The sequence below is a fragment of the Polistes fuscatus genome, unplaced genomic scaffold, assembly GCF_010416935.1.
Source record: "Polistes fuscatus isolate 324 unplaced genomic scaffold, CU_Pfus_HIC Scaffold26, whole genome shotgun sequence".
Taxonomy (NCBI): Eukaryota; Metazoa; Arthropoda; class Insecta; order Hymenoptera; family Vespidae; genus Polistes; species Polistes fuscatus.
This window is the reverse complement of record NW_025113103.1, coordinates 1,394,892-1,415,039: the sequence shown is the minus strand read 5'-3', so window position 1 is coordinate 1,415,039 and position 20,148 is coordinate 1,394,892. Positions and strand designations below refer to the sequence as shown.

Below are 20,148 nucleotides of genomic sequence, written 5' to 3'. Positions count from 1 at the left end.
TTTTTTATATAAATAATATAAATTACTCGCAAAGTTGTGTGATCGATCTCAATTAAATGTCTTCCAGATAAGAGAAAGATATATTTTTAAATAATATAAGAAAAAATCGAGATTGTGATCGATCTTATATCGAAAATAAATAAAACATAGAAATAAATGTTCATATTTTTATAATCGCACAAACAAACAAACAAACAGAAAGTTTCGAATTCGATGAAGCAAAATAATTCATACTTTTAAATAGCAAATATGATATATACATTTAAAAAAAAAATATATATATATATATATATGTATGTATAATATATTTAACATTAACACTAAACGTTTTATTTTCTTTTTAATGCAATAAAATTTCTTTTTCACTCGCAAAAAAATTGAATAAGTATTATTTGACTCGTCGTAATAGGTTTAGTGTTGTTTTAATGAAATAAGTCAATAATTTAATAATAAATGGTAATAGGCAAAGATTTGTTTTTGAATAATTATAAATGAAACATTTTTAATAAGAAAATATAAGTATATATATATACTGTTTTGAAATATAATTTTGAAATATATATCAATTCTAATTTTCGGACACAGTAATTAAGAATTATTTGTTTTATTAAACGATATATAAATATTTGTAATAATTAATGTATCACTTTTTGATCGAGATGAAAAAATAATATTATTTTTAATGATTTATAATAAATCTTGTAAAAAAAAAAATCAAAAATTATATATAATTACTTATATTTTATTATTAACTAATATATTACATTATACTAATGTACTATGTTCATAGTAATCAGTACACTTTTCGATATTTAAATAATTAAAGGGAAAAACTATTTTTAAAATTTTTAAAATAAAAAAATGTATAATTAAAAACTAAACGATATCTGGTCTACCATTTCTTTTCGGCCACTCAATTGATTAACAAATTAGATAATCAATTTCCTAAATATATAATGAATCGATTAAAAATTACATTATTGTTAAATCTAAAATGGTTTTATATAAGTACCTATATTAATAAATATTTAATAATAAGAACGACAAATACGATATCCGAAAAAAATCTTACGTCATTATATAATTATCAATTTGTTAATAACATTGTAAACATTTTTTGTATAATATGAACATTTATTTAATTATAGTAGCCAAGAAAATTGTATTTCTTCTTTTTCTCTAACGAAAATTTTCATGAAAATGCGATATTAGATTTTGTTTTGATGTTATGATTAACTATTAATTACCTGCATAAGCATATGCATGTATTTATCTTGATGTTATCTATGATTTTAAGTGATTTTATCCCTTGGAGGAAGATCACTTTGCCTGGCGTTTGTAATTTTCTGCTGGTGATTCCCTGATTAGTGTCCAACAGTAATCGGGTAACATCGATGCATCCATTTTCCCTAGTGGAAAATCTGGTGACAATCCCGATGAAAGTCCCGGTGAAAGTCCCGATGAAAATTCTGGTGAAAATTCTGGTGAAAATTCTGGTGGAATCGTTTCCCATGCAAGTCACTTACAACAACCACAATCATCAGGGAAATAATTTAGAGGATTATCTAGAAAAAATGTAACTTTAACCACTTGCTTTATAATGACATGCCAAAACGGACAGCGACGTGTATGCCACGTCGATAGATATTTGTCACAGAAACAAAAACGACGTGTCCGTCACGTTGGTCAATGGGCCAACATTCCAGAAATTGATGGATCGTTCATTATTCGAGCTACAGTTCAAAAGTACACGATATAATACCATACTGCATTTTATATTGCAGAACACGGCACGACTACCGAAAGTTAAATCGTAGAGCAAGTGTTTAAGAAAACTTTGTACACATCAGTTTATTGTAACAGTAGAGAATATTTGCCATAAGTTCTTCTCATTTTTTAAACAAATTTATCGACACTCGAACCAAGGAGAGAATACCAAGTTAATTTCACTAAACTCGCAGTTAAATCTCAAATACTACGATTCCCGCAAGCGCGCGTTTGTTTTTTCTGTGTGCAAGCGCGCATAAATAATTATTTCGAAAAAAAAAAGAGAATTTTTAATCGTTTGACTTTTCTAACCACTCACGTTCTGACATTCAGAATAAATCGATTAGTTTACTTTCTTTCTTTTTTTTCATGAATAATAAGGATATGACGATGCTATTAATTATTCTTTCGAATGCTTTATTTATTCCTGGTTACAATAGTAGACGCATACATAGTTTTTAACCAGTTGATTAACATTATAATGTAATGATTTAATTCAACGGAATATTCAAATAATTTTATTGAGGAAATTCTTATTAAAATTCGATATGTTACACAACGTTAATAATATCAAGCTCAGTATGTTTAAACCATTGGTGCTGGTTTCTCTTATAGACTTTCGTTATTCGCTCTACGCATGTTTTTCGTTTGTTAATCTGTAACGTAAAATATTATAAAACGGTGATTTTTAAACAATTCATTTCGATTATTCTACGAAACAATTTAAGAACTTTCAATTGACATTTATTTAGTATTAACATTTATTATATTCTGTTTTAAACACACAAACACACACACACCCATCCACGACTCACTTTCATAAATCACGTTTTTTTATTCGTTAAATAAATATCGATCATGGTGATGTTAATAGATTATATTTACAACGAAATTTGTGCGTTACAAGCATTAGGAGGTAATATATATTTTTAATGTTTTTAATTAGAATATTTATTTTCATTTATGCGCGTTTACGTGTCCGCGAGAATATTTATTAAACTTAATCATTTTGTTCGTTGAAACGTGGAATAAACAATTTAAAAAAAAAAGGAAAAAACAAACAAAACTATAAAACAATTTTCTTTTTTTTAGAACATAGAATAAAAGATTGGATTATCTTCAAATCACCATGGTACACTATTGGCATAGTAGGTGCTTATCTGTGTATTGTTTGTGTAATCGGACCTGCATTTATGAGAGGAAGGAAACCATACAATTTGAACAAAATATTGATAGTATATAATAGTACACAAATCTTATGTAGTGCATACATAACTTATAAAGTAAGTATTATATTTTGAAAAGTTTTTGAAAAAAATCGTATAATATACACAGTCACAGTCAAATACTTTTCGAAATATATTCTTCGGAATATATATATATATATTATATTAATTATTATAATAATTATATTATAATAATTATTATATTATAATACTTATAATAATTATATAATATTATTATATTATAATTATTATATATTATATTATATTATATAATATTAATTAAATAATAATAATAATATATATATATATATTCGTTATAATTAATTTCGTTATAATTTGCATTTGCAGTGTTAATTCGTGGCCGTTTTTTAATTTTTATTCGAATGAAATAAAATATTTTCCAAATTTTATCATATATATATATATATATATATATATATATATATGATTTGTGTGTGTATATGTGTAAATGTGTTGTGTAATTACAGTGTATTTTAATGGGATGGTTTTGGAAATATAAATTTGCTTGCGAGCCCATTGATTATTCAACTAGTCAACATGGCATGGCGGTAATAAATAATTAATTATTTATATATATTATATAAGAGATTGATGTGAAAAATGAAGTATTTATTTTCTATAATTAAAAAAGAAAACAAAAAGAAATAATAATAATAATCTCGTAAAACGCAGGTATTAGAAGTGATGTGGTATTATTTTCTATTAAAGATCTATGATCTGTCTGATACATTATTCTTTGTATTACGGAAGAAAAACAATCAAGTGACATTTTTACACCTTTATCATCACGGCGGAATGATTCTACTCACGTGGTTGGCAATCAGAACAGTACCCGGTGGACACGGAACATTTTTAGGTAATTAAAAGAAGAAAAAAACATTAATAGAGAAAGTATTGAAATAAATTAATTGATATTATCTCTTGTGTCAATTATTTTTTATATTTATATATTATATTTTTATATTATATTTATTACGTCATTTATATATATTTTTTTCTTTTATTTTATATTATTTTTATATTTATATATTATATTATATTTTTTATATTATATTATTTTTTATATGTTATTAATAATAATTTGACGTATTATATAGGTGTGGTCAATGGGTTCGTTCACGTAATCATGTACAGTTATTATCTATTCGCGTCACTTAAATTTTGCAAGATATGGTGGAAAAAATATGTCACCCAATTGCAAATACTTCAGTTCACTTTGATAGCTATCCAAATGTATCGGGAATTTTGAAAAATGATTGCCCATTTCCCAAGATAACAATTATATTATTTTTACCCCATAATTTCTTAATGATGTATCTATTCATCAAGTTTTATATTAATGTTTACGTTAATAAGAATAACGAATCATCTGAAATCGATCCGAATAATGTATCCAAAAAAAAGATTGAATCGTCGTCGAATGAAAAATCAAAACTCGTTAAAATAGTAAAATAATAATATAATATATACAAATTGAATCTTTATTATTTAAACATTCATATTTTTATTCTTATTATAATAATTAAATAATAATAAATGATTATCTTATAGTATTTCTAACAAGAATAATAATAAATTAGATTTATTTCAAAAGTTCGTGTAAGTTTCTTTTTGTTTTTTTTTTATTTTGGTTTCGTTTTAAATTAGAATAAATTGGCTATAGAAAAAAAATAGTTAAAAATAAACATAACAGAATTCTTTTCTAAATCTATGCACGATCAATATAATCGTGACGTATTGAATACGATATATCGCCACATTATTATTCTTCCTAATGGTTCTTGCTTTGATATTTTTTCTTTTTCTTCCTTCTTTTATTGAATTATAAATAATATCACAATCATGAATAAATCTTCTCATAATTTGTCGTCTCCATAGATCATGAAAATTTATTATTATATTCTTGTTTATGTATATTAATTCTTAGATAAGATTATTATCATGCATTAACTGTTACACATTATACAGTTTAAGAAATATACAAAAATTAATATAGGATAAATAGGATAAGTCAACTAACTATTAAGGATCTTGATTGTTTTTAAAGATATCTCAAATGTCTTAATGAAAATAAATAGTTGGATGATCAAAAAATGGAAATGTATTAAACAAATAAACAAACCCATAGGTTAATGCGTAAAACTTACGTCACTAAGATTTCATTTTATAATCAGACTTTAACCCTGCTTCTCTTCTTCTTCATTCTTTAGTTTAGGCAAGAACGTACAAATAGAAAAATGTAAAAAAATATTCAAAAGGTTCATAGGTCAAATAATATTTGAAATAAGGCAACCATCACACTAATGGATTACGATTTTATATAATTATATAAATTGTTATTTAAAAAATACAAATTTAAATGTATATTTATTATACAAATATTAATATATTATATTATACAAATTTGAAAAATACTTAGTCGCGTTTCAACGATAAATAAGAATAAAATAGTTGTTGTTGTTGTTGTTGTTGTCTGATTAAAAATAAATGTTTTCATTTTATTTCATTCGTGATCAATCTATTTTGATCATTATTAATGGGCACATTTGATAAAAAAGTCTATCCGTCATAGAAAGCACCACCATTTTGTAATTTTAAATGTCACACATCAATTCACCGTTGCTCGGAGGGGAAAAAAAGCAGTTTGACCCACTTATTTTCGAATATTTGTCTCTCTTTATTTATTTCATGTGTTTGACCGAACAACCAGTAACCTCATGAAAGGTTTTAAATGGAATGAAAGAAAGGTAAGAAAATAATGAATATGGGTGTTAAATACAAGTACCGCTTAACCAACAATATACACACACACACACACACATATACGTAGAACAAAATTACTGACACGTAGACTTACATTTTTCTACTTTGTGATCTACATTTTCAAATGGAGAAAAAACAATTAAAAAAAAAAAGCCCCACGATTAATTGTAAGACAAAATGTTTCGAATTAATTACATTTTGTCACGTTATAATTACGAGTCTTATAGAGATTAAGTATTGAAAAATATGATAAATAAATTGTTCTTATTTTTTGAAAATTATCTAATACTATTTACTGTTAGTGTAATACTTAATGCTAATATAACAAAGATAGATATAGTATATATTATTAGATATAGTATATATTTATATAACTATATATTTGAATATATAATAATATAAACTAAAATATAATAAATATAAATATTAAAATGAAAATATAATAAATATAAATATTAAAATTAAAATATAATATTTTATAACTATATATTTTAATATTTATATATTTATATATCATATAAATATAGATATAGTATCACGTTAATAAACATTCGAGTTAATGAAGATACATAAATAAATAAATATATATATATATATGTAACAATGAGTACATTAATAATTTATATAGGTCGTGCTAAAGAAGATAATATTGCGGTTTTGCATTTACATTATCATTTTTCTTTATCTTCTTTATCTTCTTCTTCTTCTATCTTTAACCCATGTGATGCTAAAATTGAAAACTTACAAATATATTATTAACAATTTTATGTGAAAATAATTTTACCGAGTTTATGTATATTTTTTTCTTTTTTTCTTTTTCTTTATTCTTTTTCCACTTTTCGTATTTTTCTTCATAATACCTGATACAGAAATAAACAATTCAAGGTTGGTAAATGATAATACGATGACGACACGAAGGAATATCGTTTAAAGATGAATTGCGAAAGAATTTTCTTTTGTGTTTAAAATTATGAATAATTTTACATGGATAGTCTATTCTCATCCTGTCTTCATCGTTCTCACTCGTTTCGTTAACTTTATTCCGGGCAAACGAGTATAATTCTTGCAATTGCTTGGCAAATAACTCGAAGCGTGTGTTACAACATACCGCCGGCATATTTTTCTTTTTTAAAAGTATTATATTGTTTTTTTTATTAACCACAGATCGATACCATCAATAAAATAAAATATTAATTGACAATAAAATAAGTAACCGTTAGATAATATTCAACGTTAATCAAATTGAAAATTATTCTTTATCAGATATAAATAGATAAATATTTTAACATTTATTGTTGTTTTTTTATTCTTTCTTTTTCTTTCTTTTTATTTTTTTTCATAATTTAAACGACTCATCAAATAATTATACACATCGTATATTGTAAATGATAATTAAAAGTTGACATTTTGAAGGATGAACCTTTAAATATTTTTGTTTCTTTTTTCCAAGGTACTTTAAATTTTTTTCTTTTTTTTTCTTTTTTAAGGTAAACATAGTTGAACGATATATTTTGGTATTTTTCTTTACACTTTGAGATAACCTTTGTTAAAACAGTTCAAATTATTATTACATTGTATTGAATGTAATATAAAAATAAACGTTTCTTTTTTTTTAAATATAATTTATTATGGAAAACTTTTAACATTGTTATACCATTTTCTAGTCTTAAAAAAAAAATGTAAATACTTCTTCTTCTTCTTCTTCTGTAAATAAAAAATATAATTAACTCATTGTTACAAAAACTAAAACTTACACCTTTAATTGTTCGCTGATATGCCGTATCGTTATAATAACGTGCAAAAGGTATCATTTTCGTATCGCAAAAAAAGAAACGCATACGTCAATATGTATTTTGATAATTTTTTATCTTTTTAGGAAAAAAAAAAGAAACAAAAACAACGATACAAGTAGAAAATTCTAATAGAGTTATTTTTAAATATCAATATTATATATCTCGAAGAAATTAATCAACGCAAAAGAGAAAAAAAAAGGTTAAGTATTAGTGTGGTCACGCAAATTATTATTATTATTATTTATTTTAATAAAATTGGCCTTCGAATCTTGTTAAAAAGAAAAAAAAAAAGAAAATAATTACATTCCCTTTTGTACATTGGTGTAACTCTATTGTTTCGTTTGGCTCATATTATCTTTTACGCAATAATTATTTTTATTATTATTATTATTATTATTATTATTATTATTATTATTATTATTATTATTATTATTATTATTTTCATTTGACATATATATATATATATATAAACGTTTCTCTCACCCTGTATAACGGAAGATTGGTTGAACAATAAAATGAAATTAGCAACATGTATCAATCTTCAGATAATATTATTATAAGATATGTTAAAAAAAGTGTTAAAAAAAAAAATGTTTAAAATAAAATGACACACGTGCAGCACGTGTCTCCTGCTTGCATATACAGAAACGACTTCACTCGCGAACAAACGAAAATATAACGGGAAACGTTATAATATATATGTATTCTCTTGTGTTATATTATTTAATAAGAATTGCAAAATAATATATAAGGAACGTGAAATATGTCCATGAGCTTTTGCACCCTTTTGCATATATTTAAAGTGTGTTAAAAGAAAAAAAGGAGCAAAAAAAGGAATAAGAGTGGGGGAAGGATAAAGAGAACTCGGAAACGATTGGATGACATCAAATCGGTGAAATCGAACCTCCTTAATGACTAACTTGTCGGTAAAACCATCAGTGTTTGATTTTAACTCAGTGACTTCTCATCGCGAGTGAATTATCTATTTCTCGAATCAAATATTTCTAACCAAATTTTCTCTCTTTTTATATATTTATATATAAAATTATATATAAAATTGTTTTATTTCATAGAATTTTTATATTACATGGAAAGAGAAATAAAACAACACGTGTTCGATAGATATTTTTTTTTTATTTATTTACTTTTCTTTTTACGATAAATTTTGTATTTAACTAACCGTAAATATATCGATCTATCGATTTTTTATTATTATTATCATTATTATTATTATTATTATTGTTGTTCGTCTATACCAATCCATTAAAAATGACCGATTACAAAGAAATCGTTGCAGGGATTCGAGGTAAATTTTTGTTTATATATCTCAACGATTGAATTATTTTATATCGATTTAATCATTATTTAAAATTCTATATAATTTAAACAAATATCGTTTAATTTAGTTCGAGTCATTTGATTTTATCATTCGATTTAATACAAATAAAAGACGAAGAATTAAAAGGTTAATAATAATGCATTTTCTTATTTAATATATTATAGATACGATTGAATAAATTAATTTTCATTGCTCTAATGCGATCAATAAAATGATAAAATATTTCATTTATATTAACGCTAGTATTGAACCATTATGATGACTTATTAATCGTAAATAAAATTAACATTTCAAAAATGAAAATTTCCTGTTTCTTTTGTACTTGCAAAAACATGTTCTTCTTCTTCTTCTTCTTCTTCTTCTTTTATTTTCTGTATTCATTATGTATATATTACGAATTAATGTAAGAGAAGAAAAAAAAATGAAAGAACAAAACGTTAGATAAATTGTAATATTGTTCATTTTTATTTTAGATCCCATAATCGATTCGTGGCCATTAATGGGTTCACCAGGACCAATAGTTTTCATAGTATCGATATATTTACTTTTCGTAACCAAAATTGGCCCGAAAATAATGGAAAATCGTCCTGCCTTTGAATTAAAAAACTTGTTGATATTTTACAACGCTTCATTAGTCATTTTTAATATATGGATAGCTTCTGTGGTAAGAAAATCATTCCTAATGGATTATTAAATCACGATAATATAATAAATAATAAATAATAAATCATTTTCAGGCTACGAAAATTGATCTATCAGTTTTAATTCGTTCGAAAGGATGCAAATTGCAATATCATCGATTGTCTAAGGACGGATCTTTAGAAACAACGGTTAGTAAATTCTTATTCTATTATTTTTTATTAACGTTATCCTTCATTTATGAATTTATAATATATTTAAATTTCTTTCTTTCATTTATATTTGTTCCTTTTTTTTCTTTTCTTTTTTTTTTACTTATCATTACAGTTGCCGGAAGCTGCCTGGTGGTACTTCTTCACTAAGATTATCGAACTTATAGATACGGTAAGATGCTATTTAAAAAAAAAAAATAAAAAAGGATATAGAAAGAACACACACACACACACAGACGCAAAAGATTATTGAATTATTTAAAAGGAACAAAAAATCATTTAACTCATTGAAATTAAACAGTTTTAAAATGATGCCGGAATTCGCTATTGAGAAATAAATATCTTTTGAAATGTCGTTGAGTAATAATCGTTTAGAATGTCTTCTCAACCGGATAAAGAATTATTCATTCTTTTATATTAACATATTTAACATTTGTATACAATTATTCTTTGCCATTTTTTAATACATTTATTTTTAATATCCTTATTTCTACTTCGATCTATTTCTTTGTGTCATTAACCTTTTCATTAGGGGGACACACAACGATGTTGTTAACTGGTTCAGAGATACTTTGAATATATAAATTAAAAATATCAATTTTAAATTCTCTCTACGCATCAATTTTTTTATTATATTTTTCTTTCTTTTCTTTTCTTTTTTTTTAATCTTTTTTAATTAAAGATTTTATATTCCGGGATCCGTAAATTGTTATTCTTATTGCATAAAACATTTTTGCTTTAGATTATAATCGATTATAAACATTTTTATTATAATTAATTTCCATTTCTTCTTTTATCTTTGTTTCTTTTTTTTTCCTCGTGTCCATTTGTGTTTTTCAGGTATTCTTCATTTTACGGAAAAAACAGAACCAATTGACTTTCCTACATATTTATCATCATAGCGTCACGGCACTTTTCTCGTGGTGTTATCTCAAACTAATTCCAGGTGAACAAGGTATTATCATAGGCATACTCAATTCTACAGTTCATATCATAATGTATTCGTATTATTTAATATCTGCATTGGGCCCAAAATACAAAAAATATCTATGGTGGAAGAAATATATGACCACGGTACAATTGGTAAGAGCTATATAATAAATCAAAATTATATAGATAAATAATTTTGTATTTTTATACCGTGTCGCTTTAATAGAATGAAATTTATTTAACATCCAATATCAATTTGCAGATTCAATTTGTCATAATGATGATTTATCTTCTATTTACATTGGTGATGGACTGTGGAGTCCCAAAAATCTTGACATATTGCTTTATGATTCACGTAGTGATTTTTATTTACCTATTCAGTAATTTTTACAGGAAAGCCTATATAAGACAGAAAAAAAGTGTAAAATAACTTGTCAAGAAAATATAAATAGGCTAATATACTAATAAATATTGAAAATAAATCAACGACCGATTGAGTTAATTAAGGTTAAAACAAAAACAAGTAGAATTCCTCGAGTTATTTGATTCTACTTAATGCAATACAATGGGAACATTATACTCTTACTTAAAATGATTTATATAATTCATGTTAATGATGACGAATTGTATCTTTCAATTCGCGTGTACGAAAAGAAATTACCAAATATTATTTATCGATTGTCTGACGTGTCGAACAATTTCCTTTTTTTTTATTTTTTGTTTTTATTTATCGATTTATATGTTGGATCATATATTCTTGGATCGTTAACATTAACATTGTACTTCTGCAAAAAAACAGATGTATATTTATATATAAATATATTATTACGATAATGTATTTAAAATAGTATTGTGGAAAGAATTCAAATACTGAATAATTAATGAGAAATAAATGAATACCTCTTACATGTAACGTTAACATCTTGACTCTGGCGTGTTGACAGTAATTCATGTTAAATAATTTTATAAATGATAGTCTCTTGTGTAGTCTTGATTTAGTAAAAATATTAACAAATAACGAACAATAATCTTGTCATATCCTAATAAACAAATAAAATAAGTAACTTGTACTAACTGACGTGAGTCTGAAATATTGTTAATTGTAAATAAAATTTTAAATATGGCGCCACTTTCGATAAAACAAAGTACTATTTTTATTGCCGCTCGATGAAATAGAATATACGATTATAGATAACTATCCTTTATTAAAAATATTATAATTAATTTAATATAAGGTAATATTTTTAAATTAATATAATTTAATATTTAAAAGTACGCATTCTCTCGTACTTATAATTTTGAAAATTTCAACTAGGTGACAACATTAAAGATAGTTATTTCTTATGATACGTTTCATAATATACAAAATGTTAATATAAAAAAAATCATGAAACATTAAACATTCTATTGAAACATTCTTTTCCTGACATTTGCTCTTTCTTTTAAATATTTATAGAAATTCTTTTCAAATTCGATTACCCCTTTGTTCTTACGACATCTTATTACCATTCGCGCCACTTACAGATGGCGCTAACGTCAAATGTATCACATAACCACAAAACATACCTGTATATTCATTTATTAATACCAAAGGAAACAGTTTGATTATTTTGTATATTATAAAAAGTATTTTCTTTATGATACAGTACAAGAAGTATATTTTTTAAATCAATAACTAATAGATGAAACTTTGTAGGTAATAGATCTTATAAATAATTATACATTTTTAATAACGTGTGGTGGTGTTAAAATAAGAATGACAAAAGTTGTAATATTCGACTAATACATGAAGGAAACTATTGGAAATTGTTATCTTGGATTTATTCAACAATTAGGTAAGTAAATTGAAAAACTTTATTATAAAATATAGAGAGGAATCTATATGCTGATCATATATATATATATATATACAAATATTAACAAAAAGAAAACAAAGATGTTGACTCCAATTATAATAATAATATATATTATTTTATATTTTTAGAGAGGGTGAAGCTGAATAAAAATCATTCATGATGGAAGTAATTGAATTAGTTTCAGACGAAGAAGTATCCAATAATAAAATTAAAACACCCAAGATTTCAAAAACATGTAATACTAATTGTATAAACTTTAAATGTAATTCAGGAATTGATATGAAACCTGCACCATCTTTTGCATGTGCATACTACAGTATCAATATAGAAAAGAAAAAAAAGCCTAAACTAATATGCAAGCAATGTTTCGATGTAGCTTTGGAACATCAGAAAGTATGTAACGTTATGTTGACAAAATTTATAATATTTATTATATTACATTTTCTTTTCTACTTAAAACTAAATAGATTTTCTTGTTATTTTTTTGACAGAAATTAGTAGCAGCATTAATGGAACAAAAATCTTTATTGAAATGCGGTTTTCCAGATCATACGGTTGAAGTAGAAATTTCTGACAGCGATGAATCCGACGAGGAGAAGAAAAAAGAAATCGACGACAGCGGTTAGATTATCTTGCAATATATTTTTTAATTAAGCCTACATTTAATAAACTGCATTTTACTTTTTTAGTTTTAATTATTTTAATCTTCTATTCGCAGATACCTATTTACCAACGGAAGTACTTTTGGATTTAGAAGAAAAATTGGATATAACAATGCAATCACTTTTTAAAAAATACAATGTGGATTATCAAATAAATGAAGCACAAAATGTATTGACACAACAGTTGAAGGAAATTGATGGTATTTATACACGTTAGATAATATTTTCAGTAAAGATCTAAAAGACTTTATTTTAATATATTGAATTTTATCGATAGAAAAAAATCAAATTATTGATGATGAGATCAAAGCCTTAACTTGTCAATTGGACACATTAAGAAATAGTTTATACGAAGACTTCAAGCCAGAAATTCGAATGCTTCAGGAAATTCAAATAAATATAGATTATGAAGATAATGTTACTCATCCACTTGTAGCGACTAAAAAAGTCACGCAAGTGCAATCTTGCAAATTGCAGCAAGATACTCAACCAGATATATTGCCCATTGAAAGAGAAAATAAACAAATAGTTGGTTTGAATTTACCTCCTAGCGGTCCTCTTGTCAAACCGCAACCAGAACCTGACACCATAATCTACGTCATGAAACATCCTCTCATGCGATGGATTAAAGGAAAGGTAAAGAAAAAGAAATACGAATGCTAAAGTAATATAACATAATACGATTTATTTCTCTTTCCAGGTATTAAATATAGTTTCCAAAAATCCCTTACAATGTAGAGTAAGATTATTCCAAAGAAAGTATAGTACGGCTATCAAGTCGGTCAGTGGCAAACAAATTGCTGTAGCAGTACCCAGTAAAGTTCTAATTCCTGTCGGTACAAGAGTCGTTGCTGTCTTTCATGAAGTAGAAAATTATGAAATAACTAGAGAAAAATATGATTCTACTAATTTTTATAGCGGTGTCATTGCAGAACCTCCTAAATCTACAAATAAGTACAGATATTTGGTGTTCTTCGACGATGGATATGTGCAATACGTTACGCACAAAGATATCTTGATAGTATCTGAAAGTTCTCCTAGAGTTTGGGAAGACGTAGCCAGTGAGTCGCGTGATTTTGTAAAAAAGTACATGGAAACGTATCCGGAAAGACCAATGGTAAAACTACAAAATGGTCAGATAGTAAAAACCGAATGGAATGGTAAATGGTGGGTCGCAAGGGTTAAACAAGTAGATGCGAGTCTTGTGCAAATGCAATTTGATGCAGATCAAAGAACAGAATGGATTTATAGAGGTTCTGCCAGATTAGGACCATTATATGTTGAACTATTAAAAGCAAATGCAAGGCAGCAGGGTCATCACGCTTCTCTCAATGCATCTAGTCGTCATCGTATTCCCGTTATTTCTAGTGTAAGCATTTCATACTCATCAAAAAATAATTTTCTTTATTAATATATGCTCTTATTATTTCTATTTCTCTCTCTCTCACTCTCTCTCTCTAGAAAAACAATCTACCTTACGTGGAATATACTTCCAATATAGAAGTAGATGAGGAAATAAAAAGTATCCTAATTGATAAACCATCGGACCAAATTGAATTTAATGAAAATCAAAGTGTCAATACATCTAAGTCAGCCTCCACAATAGCACCATTGCAGTCTCGTGCTGTCGCTAAAAAAAGTACTAGTAAAAAACCAGTTGTCACAGATGTTACTCCTTACAACTCTACCGTAGAAATGAAATCTTCCCATAGCATTGTTGTAAGTAATATTAAGTGCAATTAAATATTCAAAAAAATATTAATGAATATAATTGGAATAATAGAAAATCTTTTTTTTTCTTTTCTAGTACTATCAAACACAAAATGAGATTCAAACGAAAAAATACGTTCCTCATAAATGTGGACCGAAATGCATACGAAGTATATCTTTCACACCTGAAGATTTGAAAGGTTACTCGCCCCTTTCGATTCCTTTACTATGTGGTTGGAATAGACAATTATGTAAATTTCCAAAAGGCAAAAAAGTTATACTGTATCAAGCACCGTGCGGTGTAAGATTACGAAACATGGAAGAACTTCATTGTTATCTTCGCCAAACTAATAGTCCAATGTCTGTAGATTTATTTGATTTTGATTTTTGGGTCCATTGTCTGGCAGAATTTGTTTTAGATAAATGCTTTGTTAATATTAAAGTAAGTGGACGCGTTGAAAATTATTTTTTTATAAATTTAATATAAACGCAATAATGAGATTATTAAAATCATTTGGTTATATATTTCTCAATTGTATTATTAAATGAATATAATTTTAAGTATCAGTTGTCTCTTACAGGATCTTAGTTATGGAATAGAAAATGTGCCAATACCGTGTGTGAATGAATTAGATCATGCTTTACCCGATACTATTAGATATAGTACTCAAAGAGAACCTACAGAAGGAGTAAATTTAAATTTGGATCCAAATTTTCTTTGTAGTTGTGATTGCGAAGACGATTGTCAGGTAATAAATGTATATTTGCTTGTATAAAAGCATATCTCATTTATATATCTTTTAATTTAGAGTTATATTTTCTTAATTTAAAATTTAATTATGCAGGATAAAACAAAATGTCAATGTTGGCAATTAACAATACAGGGAGCAACTTTAGGAGGAAGAGTTCCAAATACAGCTGTTGGTTACGTTTATAAACGTTTACCAGAACCAGTTACAACTGGTATTTATGAATGTAATTCTGGTTGTAAGTGCGCCGTAAAAACTTGCTTGAATAGAGTTGTACAGCATCCACTTAAATTAAAATTACAAGTTTTCAAAACGGCACCTCGAGGTTGGGGTATAAGATGCCTTACTGATATTCCATTAGGTTCTTTTATATGTATTTATGCTGGGCGTCTATTAACCGAACAGGTATAAAACTAAATTAAATATAATACGCAAGAGTATATTATATATAAATAAATATAATATATATATTTATATTTGCCACACACACATGGAACATAGGGTGCAAACGAAGGTGGAAAAAACTATGGAGATGAATATCTTGCAGAGTTAGATTATGTCGAAGTTGTGGAAGGGATGAAAGAAGGTTACGAAAACGATGTTTTTGATCCAGAAATACCTTTAACTCCTGCAAAAGAAAAGAAAAAAGAACATGGTGTGAGTGACGAAGATGGTAACGTTAAAAATAATACAAATGATTCTGATGAAGATTATAACATTAGTAAACACGTGAACGTTTCTGTAGATTCGAACGAATCTTCTATCAGGTAATTTAAAACATATCACGAAAATATTCGAAGTTTTATTTCAAAAGAAAAATATTTTGCTCGACTCTATATTCTTATATTTGTTATTTATTGTTGTAACAATGAAATTTCATGTTTAATTATTTCATTTTAGAAAGCGCCTTAGAAAACGTAAAAGAGGTGAATCTAATCCAGATGGTTCTGAGGAAAACAGCGAAGATGGAAGTATTATAAAAAGTTTAGAAAATCTTATTGCTAAATCAACTGTGCTTGAAAATCGTACAATTGATCAAGATACGGTAACAATAAGCGACGAAGAAGAAAATCGAAGTAGTAGACGCGTACCAAGTAGATTCGATCCATCGATAGAACCTTTACAATTAGATAGACCAAAGTTTAAATCTGTAAGGGATTTTTATGGAGAAGATGAAGCTGTTTACATCATGGATGCCAAAACAACGGGAAATATAGGCCGTTACTTAAATGTACAAATTATTAAAGCGTACACAAATGTTCTTTGGATATTCCTTGTCGTAAATTAAACGTTACATAATTTCTTTTTTTTTTAGCATTCCTGTGATCCAAACGTTTTCGTTCAAAACGTATTTGTAGATACACATGATGTACGTTTTCCATGGGTGGCATTTTTTGCTTTGAATTACATTCGTGCAGGTCAGGAATTAACATGGAATTATAGTTATGACGTAGGTAGCATACCGGGTAAAGTCATTATTTGTAAATGCGGTGCATCTAATTGCAGAGGTCGATTACTTTAAGGTATGTAAAATCATTATCATATATTATCGATATTTTTTTAAATAGAAATTAAATCGTTTTAATTGTTTATATTTACAGCATATATAATATAGTATAATAGGATACAATTGCAGATAATATTAGGAAAAAAGGATATACGTTATTACAAGTACAAATGAAATAATAATAATAAGAATTTAAAGAGGAATATTCATTTTTTTCAAATAATAATACCAGTGATATTAAATGTGTTTCCACGTTATTTGTACAGTGTGAAAGAAATAATGTAATGGAAATTAAGAGAAAAAAACTTGATAAATATAAATAATATAGATCTTAAATATCACAAGGAAGGATGAGAATTCTTTAGACAAATTCTAAAAAGAAAAGATAAACACGATTGTATTATCAATGTATACATGTATTCATTTTGCAAACATCCAAATGTGACATAACATTAAAACAGAACAAAAATATACAAAACACATTGTTATATATTGCATAAATTCATTGATTATATATTACAGTCTTTTCCTCTTTAGCCTGTTTTCACTAAGCAGATATCTGCGTATGTGTTATAATATTTTGCTAACTTTGCTATTAAACAACCTGTTAAATTTTGTACCACCTACAGTAGAAGGGATGCATGTGGATGAATGCCATACCAGTAAAGTTAGCATTAAATCTCATAGAATAGGCCAGTTGAATGCGCAGCACTCTAATAAACTTTTAGCCATGTATATGAAGTTGACAAAGTCAACGAAATTCATAACAATGCTCTAATGACTTATGATTTTTGATTATTGTACATTTTTTTTATATCTTCCAAGACAATATATATATATATATATATATAAGATATGATCTTCACAAATACATTTGTAATATTTTAATATATAATTAATGTTTAACAAAAATACTTTGAAACCCGAATTGAAAGTAAATTAATCACGAAATTCGAATAGAAATTCACACATTGTTAGATATTTCATTTTTTAATAATACTTAATATTTAATGTTGTAACTAAAATCTTTTTTTTTTCTTTTTTTTTCTTTCACTAAAGAAATTATAAATATAATATTAAAGCAGCCCATTTAAAGAAATTATGTGATAGGAATGATCGATATTAACGAACAAATAATAAATAGATTAAAATGAATTCATTTTATAGAATGTATCAAAATATTCTCTACAGTATACTTGGTTAAATATGAAAAAAATAAACTTAATTAAAATGCACAATAAGACAAAAAAAAGGATGTTACTACGCAATATAAATTTAGAACATTTACTTAATAATAATAATATATAACTGAAAATTTACTTAAAGAAAATAATTTCCTGATTAAGTATCTATCTTTCGTGTGCGATATATCGTTATAAAACTGTGACCCCCATATTTCTGACAGCTTTCATTTAAAATAGATAAATATGATAGTTAAAAAGTATGCACGAAATTAAAAACAAAGCAATCGCGGATATTATATTTAAGAACATTAACATACTAGAATAAAAAAAGTTATCGCCTTGAATACGTTTGGATTTCTGCTAGTGCATTCTGAGAAGTTGTTTAATTTCTTCTTTTTCTGCGGCATTCAAATAACTTGTCCCATCGGGAGTTAATCCATCCGGTCTAGCACCTTTTTCTAATAATAGCTTAACGCAATGCGTATGGCCTTCCCAAATTGCAGCGAGTAATGTTGTTATCCCATGTTTATCTGTAGCCTGAAAAAGTGATCATTAAACTAAAGACATTTATTTAATCATTCTTAAACATTCCCCCCACTGGTGTTTCTACAGTATATTACTACGTTCTAATAATTAAGAAAATTAATGATATAACTTACATTAACATCCGCACCCTTTTCCAAAAGATATCTTACTACATCGTATTGTCCATAATCTGCAGCGTAATGCAATGGTGTTCTTCCATCGATCATTTGATTTACATCGATATTCTGTTGAATAAATATATGTACGTATAAAAAGATAGAGAAAGAAAGATATTCAATCAAATGAAATAGAATTTGAAATAAATATATTTGTGATTAATTATATTTTATAATAAAATTATACGATTTTATTTTGTGCAACATATAAAAATAATATTTAAGATATATATATATATATATATTAAAAAAAGAATATATTGTTAAAAAGAAGAATTAATATAACATTATTACCGAGATATATCACGTTATCATAAAAGATAATTACAAAGAAAAACTGCTGCAGCTGTTATTTAAGCGATTACTTTTATTAGTACTGCAATGTACTGTTGATGTATATTCGAACTTGGTTTACTCAAATAAAGCAATCAAGACAAGATAAAAATAATAATAGTTCGTAATAGCATTTAACGTCTGGTAACATTATAATTTGTAAAAATGATTCTACAAATCTACAAAAGAATATTGTCATATTTGCCTTATACTCAACGATATCCCGAACTTGCTCGAGATCACCATTTTTTATTCCCCAAACGAGTTCGCTCATTTTTTTTTTTTTTCCGTTAAAATTTGTTCCAACAAACTCCCGTTAAACAATGAAGACGTATCTAATCTAACCGTTGAAACCGCTAATATCGCAATTACGTGACAGATCTCACATCCATCAGATTTTGGTTAAGAAACCACACGAATTAATAGACCGAACGCAATGTCAGGATGTTAAAAAAAATTCTATGGGCTAAGCGTATAAAAAGTGATGGTGGCGTTAGCGGTCTAGTGACGTTCTGCCGATACGTCAAATACGTTTTTGGTGGGATTTTCAAATAATACATTTAAACTGTACTATTAGCGCTATAATATTATCAACAAAAATTCGATTTCAACCTAATACAATATGTCGCAATCGAACAAAATTCAATAATACAGATTTATAGATAATTAATAATAGATTATCAATTATTTATGTAAGAGTGCAACCCCCCATGGTAACGTTTGACGCTGATTTTGAATGTAAAATTAGGGCTTCGT

At 26.1% G+C, this 20,148-nt stretch overlaps 3 protein-coding genes across 4 annotated transcripts; 2 read left to right on the top strand and 1 right to left on the bottom strand.

The window, feature by feature from the left end:
* Positions 1–2,337: 2,337 nt before the first annotated feature.
* Positions 2,338–11,387, top strand: LOC122518686 (elongation of very long chain fatty acids protein 7-like). The gene is made up of 11 exons (XM_043637717.1): positions 2,338–2,683; positions 2,860–3,050; positions 3,482–3,562; positions 3,687–3,870; positions 4,112–4,247; positions 8,818–8,876; positions 9,383–9,573; positions 9,647–9,739; positions 9,876–9,932; positions 10,601–10,843; positions 10,953–11,387. Exons 1-11 carry the CDS (start codon positions 2,626–2,628, stop codon positions 11,118–11,120), a joined length of 1,461 nt encoding a protein of 486 aa, XP_043493652.1. The 5' UTR covers positions 2,338–2,625; the 3' UTR covers positions 11,121–11,387.
* Positions 11,388–12,289: 902 nt separating this feature from the next.
* On the top strand, positions 12,290–17,664 carry LOC122518795 (histone-lysine N-methyltransferase eggless). Of its 2 annotated transcripts, none has more exons than XM_043637895.1 (14): positions 12,290–12,525; positions 12,675–12,939; positions 13,038–13,167; positions 13,265–13,408; positions 13,486–13,844; positions 13,909–14,577; positions 14,670–14,927; positions 15,016–15,360; positions 15,500–15,667; positions 15,764–16,072; positions 16,169–16,434; positions 16,568–16,898; positions 16,983–17,190; positions 17,304–17,664. In XM_043637895.1, the coding sequence occupies exons 2-13, from the start codon at positions 12,703–12,705 to the stop codon at positions 17,187–17,189; spliced, it is 3,423 nt and encodes a 1,140-aa protein (XP_043493830.1). In that variant the 5' UTR covers positions 12,290–12,525; positions 12,675–12,702; the 3' UTR covers position 17,190; positions 17,304–17,664. The 2 variants fall into 2 exon arrangements, with proteins under 2 accessions (XP_043493830.1, XP_043493829.1); XM_043637894.1 differs by having other exon boundaries at positions 17,269–17,664.
* LOC122518796 (myotrophin) lies at positions 17,570–19,895 on the bottom strand. The gene is made up of 3 exons (XM_043637896.1): positions 19,598–19,895; positions 19,018–19,128; positions 17,570–18,895 (listed from the first exon to the last, which is right to left on the bottom strand). Exons 1-3 carry the CDS (start codon positions 19,664–19,666, stop codon positions 18,719–18,721), a joined length of 357 nt encoding a protein of 118 aa, XP_043493831.1. The 5' UTR covers positions 19,667–19,895; the 3' UTR covers positions 17,570–18,718.
* Positions 19,896–20,148: the final 253 nt, after the last annotated feature.

Excerpts from the sequence above, each read along its gene's own strand:
- LOC122518796 (XM_043637896.1), bottom strand. The coding sequence starts at position 19,666 with ATGAGCGAACTCGTTTGGGGAATAAAAAATGGTGATCTCGAGCAAGTT. Across the intron at positions 19,129-19,597 it reads GGGATATCGTTGAGTATAAG|AATATCGATGTAAATCAAAT; the intron begins GCAAATATGACA and ends TTTATTCAACAG. Across the intron at positions 18,896-19,017 it reads AAAAGGGTGCGGATGTTAAT|GCTACAGATAAACATGGGAT; the intron begins GTAAGTTATATC and ends TCACTTTTTCAG.
- LOC122518795 (XM_043637895.1), top strand. The coding sequence starts at position 12,703 with ATGATGGAAGTAATTGAATTAGTTTCAGACGAAGAAGTATCCAATAAT. Across the intron at positions 13,168-13,264 it reads AAAAGAAATCGACGACAGCG|ATACCTATTTACCAACGGAA; the intron begins GTTAGATTATCT and ends TTCTATTCGCAG. Across the intron at positions 14,578-14,669 it reads GTATTCCCGTTATTTCTAGT|AAAAACAATCTACCTTACGT; the intron begins GTAAGCATTTCA and ends CTCTCTCTCTAG.
- LOC122518686 (XM_043637717.1), top strand. The coding sequence starts at position 2,626 with ATGGTGATGTTAATAGATTATATTTACAACGAAATTTGTGCGTTACAA. Across the intron at positions 2,684-2,859 it reads TGCGTTACAAGCATTAGGAG|AACATAGAATAAAAGATTGG; the intron begins GTAATATATATT and ends TCTTTTTTTTAG. Across the intron at positions 9,740-9,875 it reads ACGGATCTTTAGAAACAACG|TTGCCGGAAGCTGCCTGGTG; the intron begins GTTAGTAAATTC and ends TTATCATTACAG.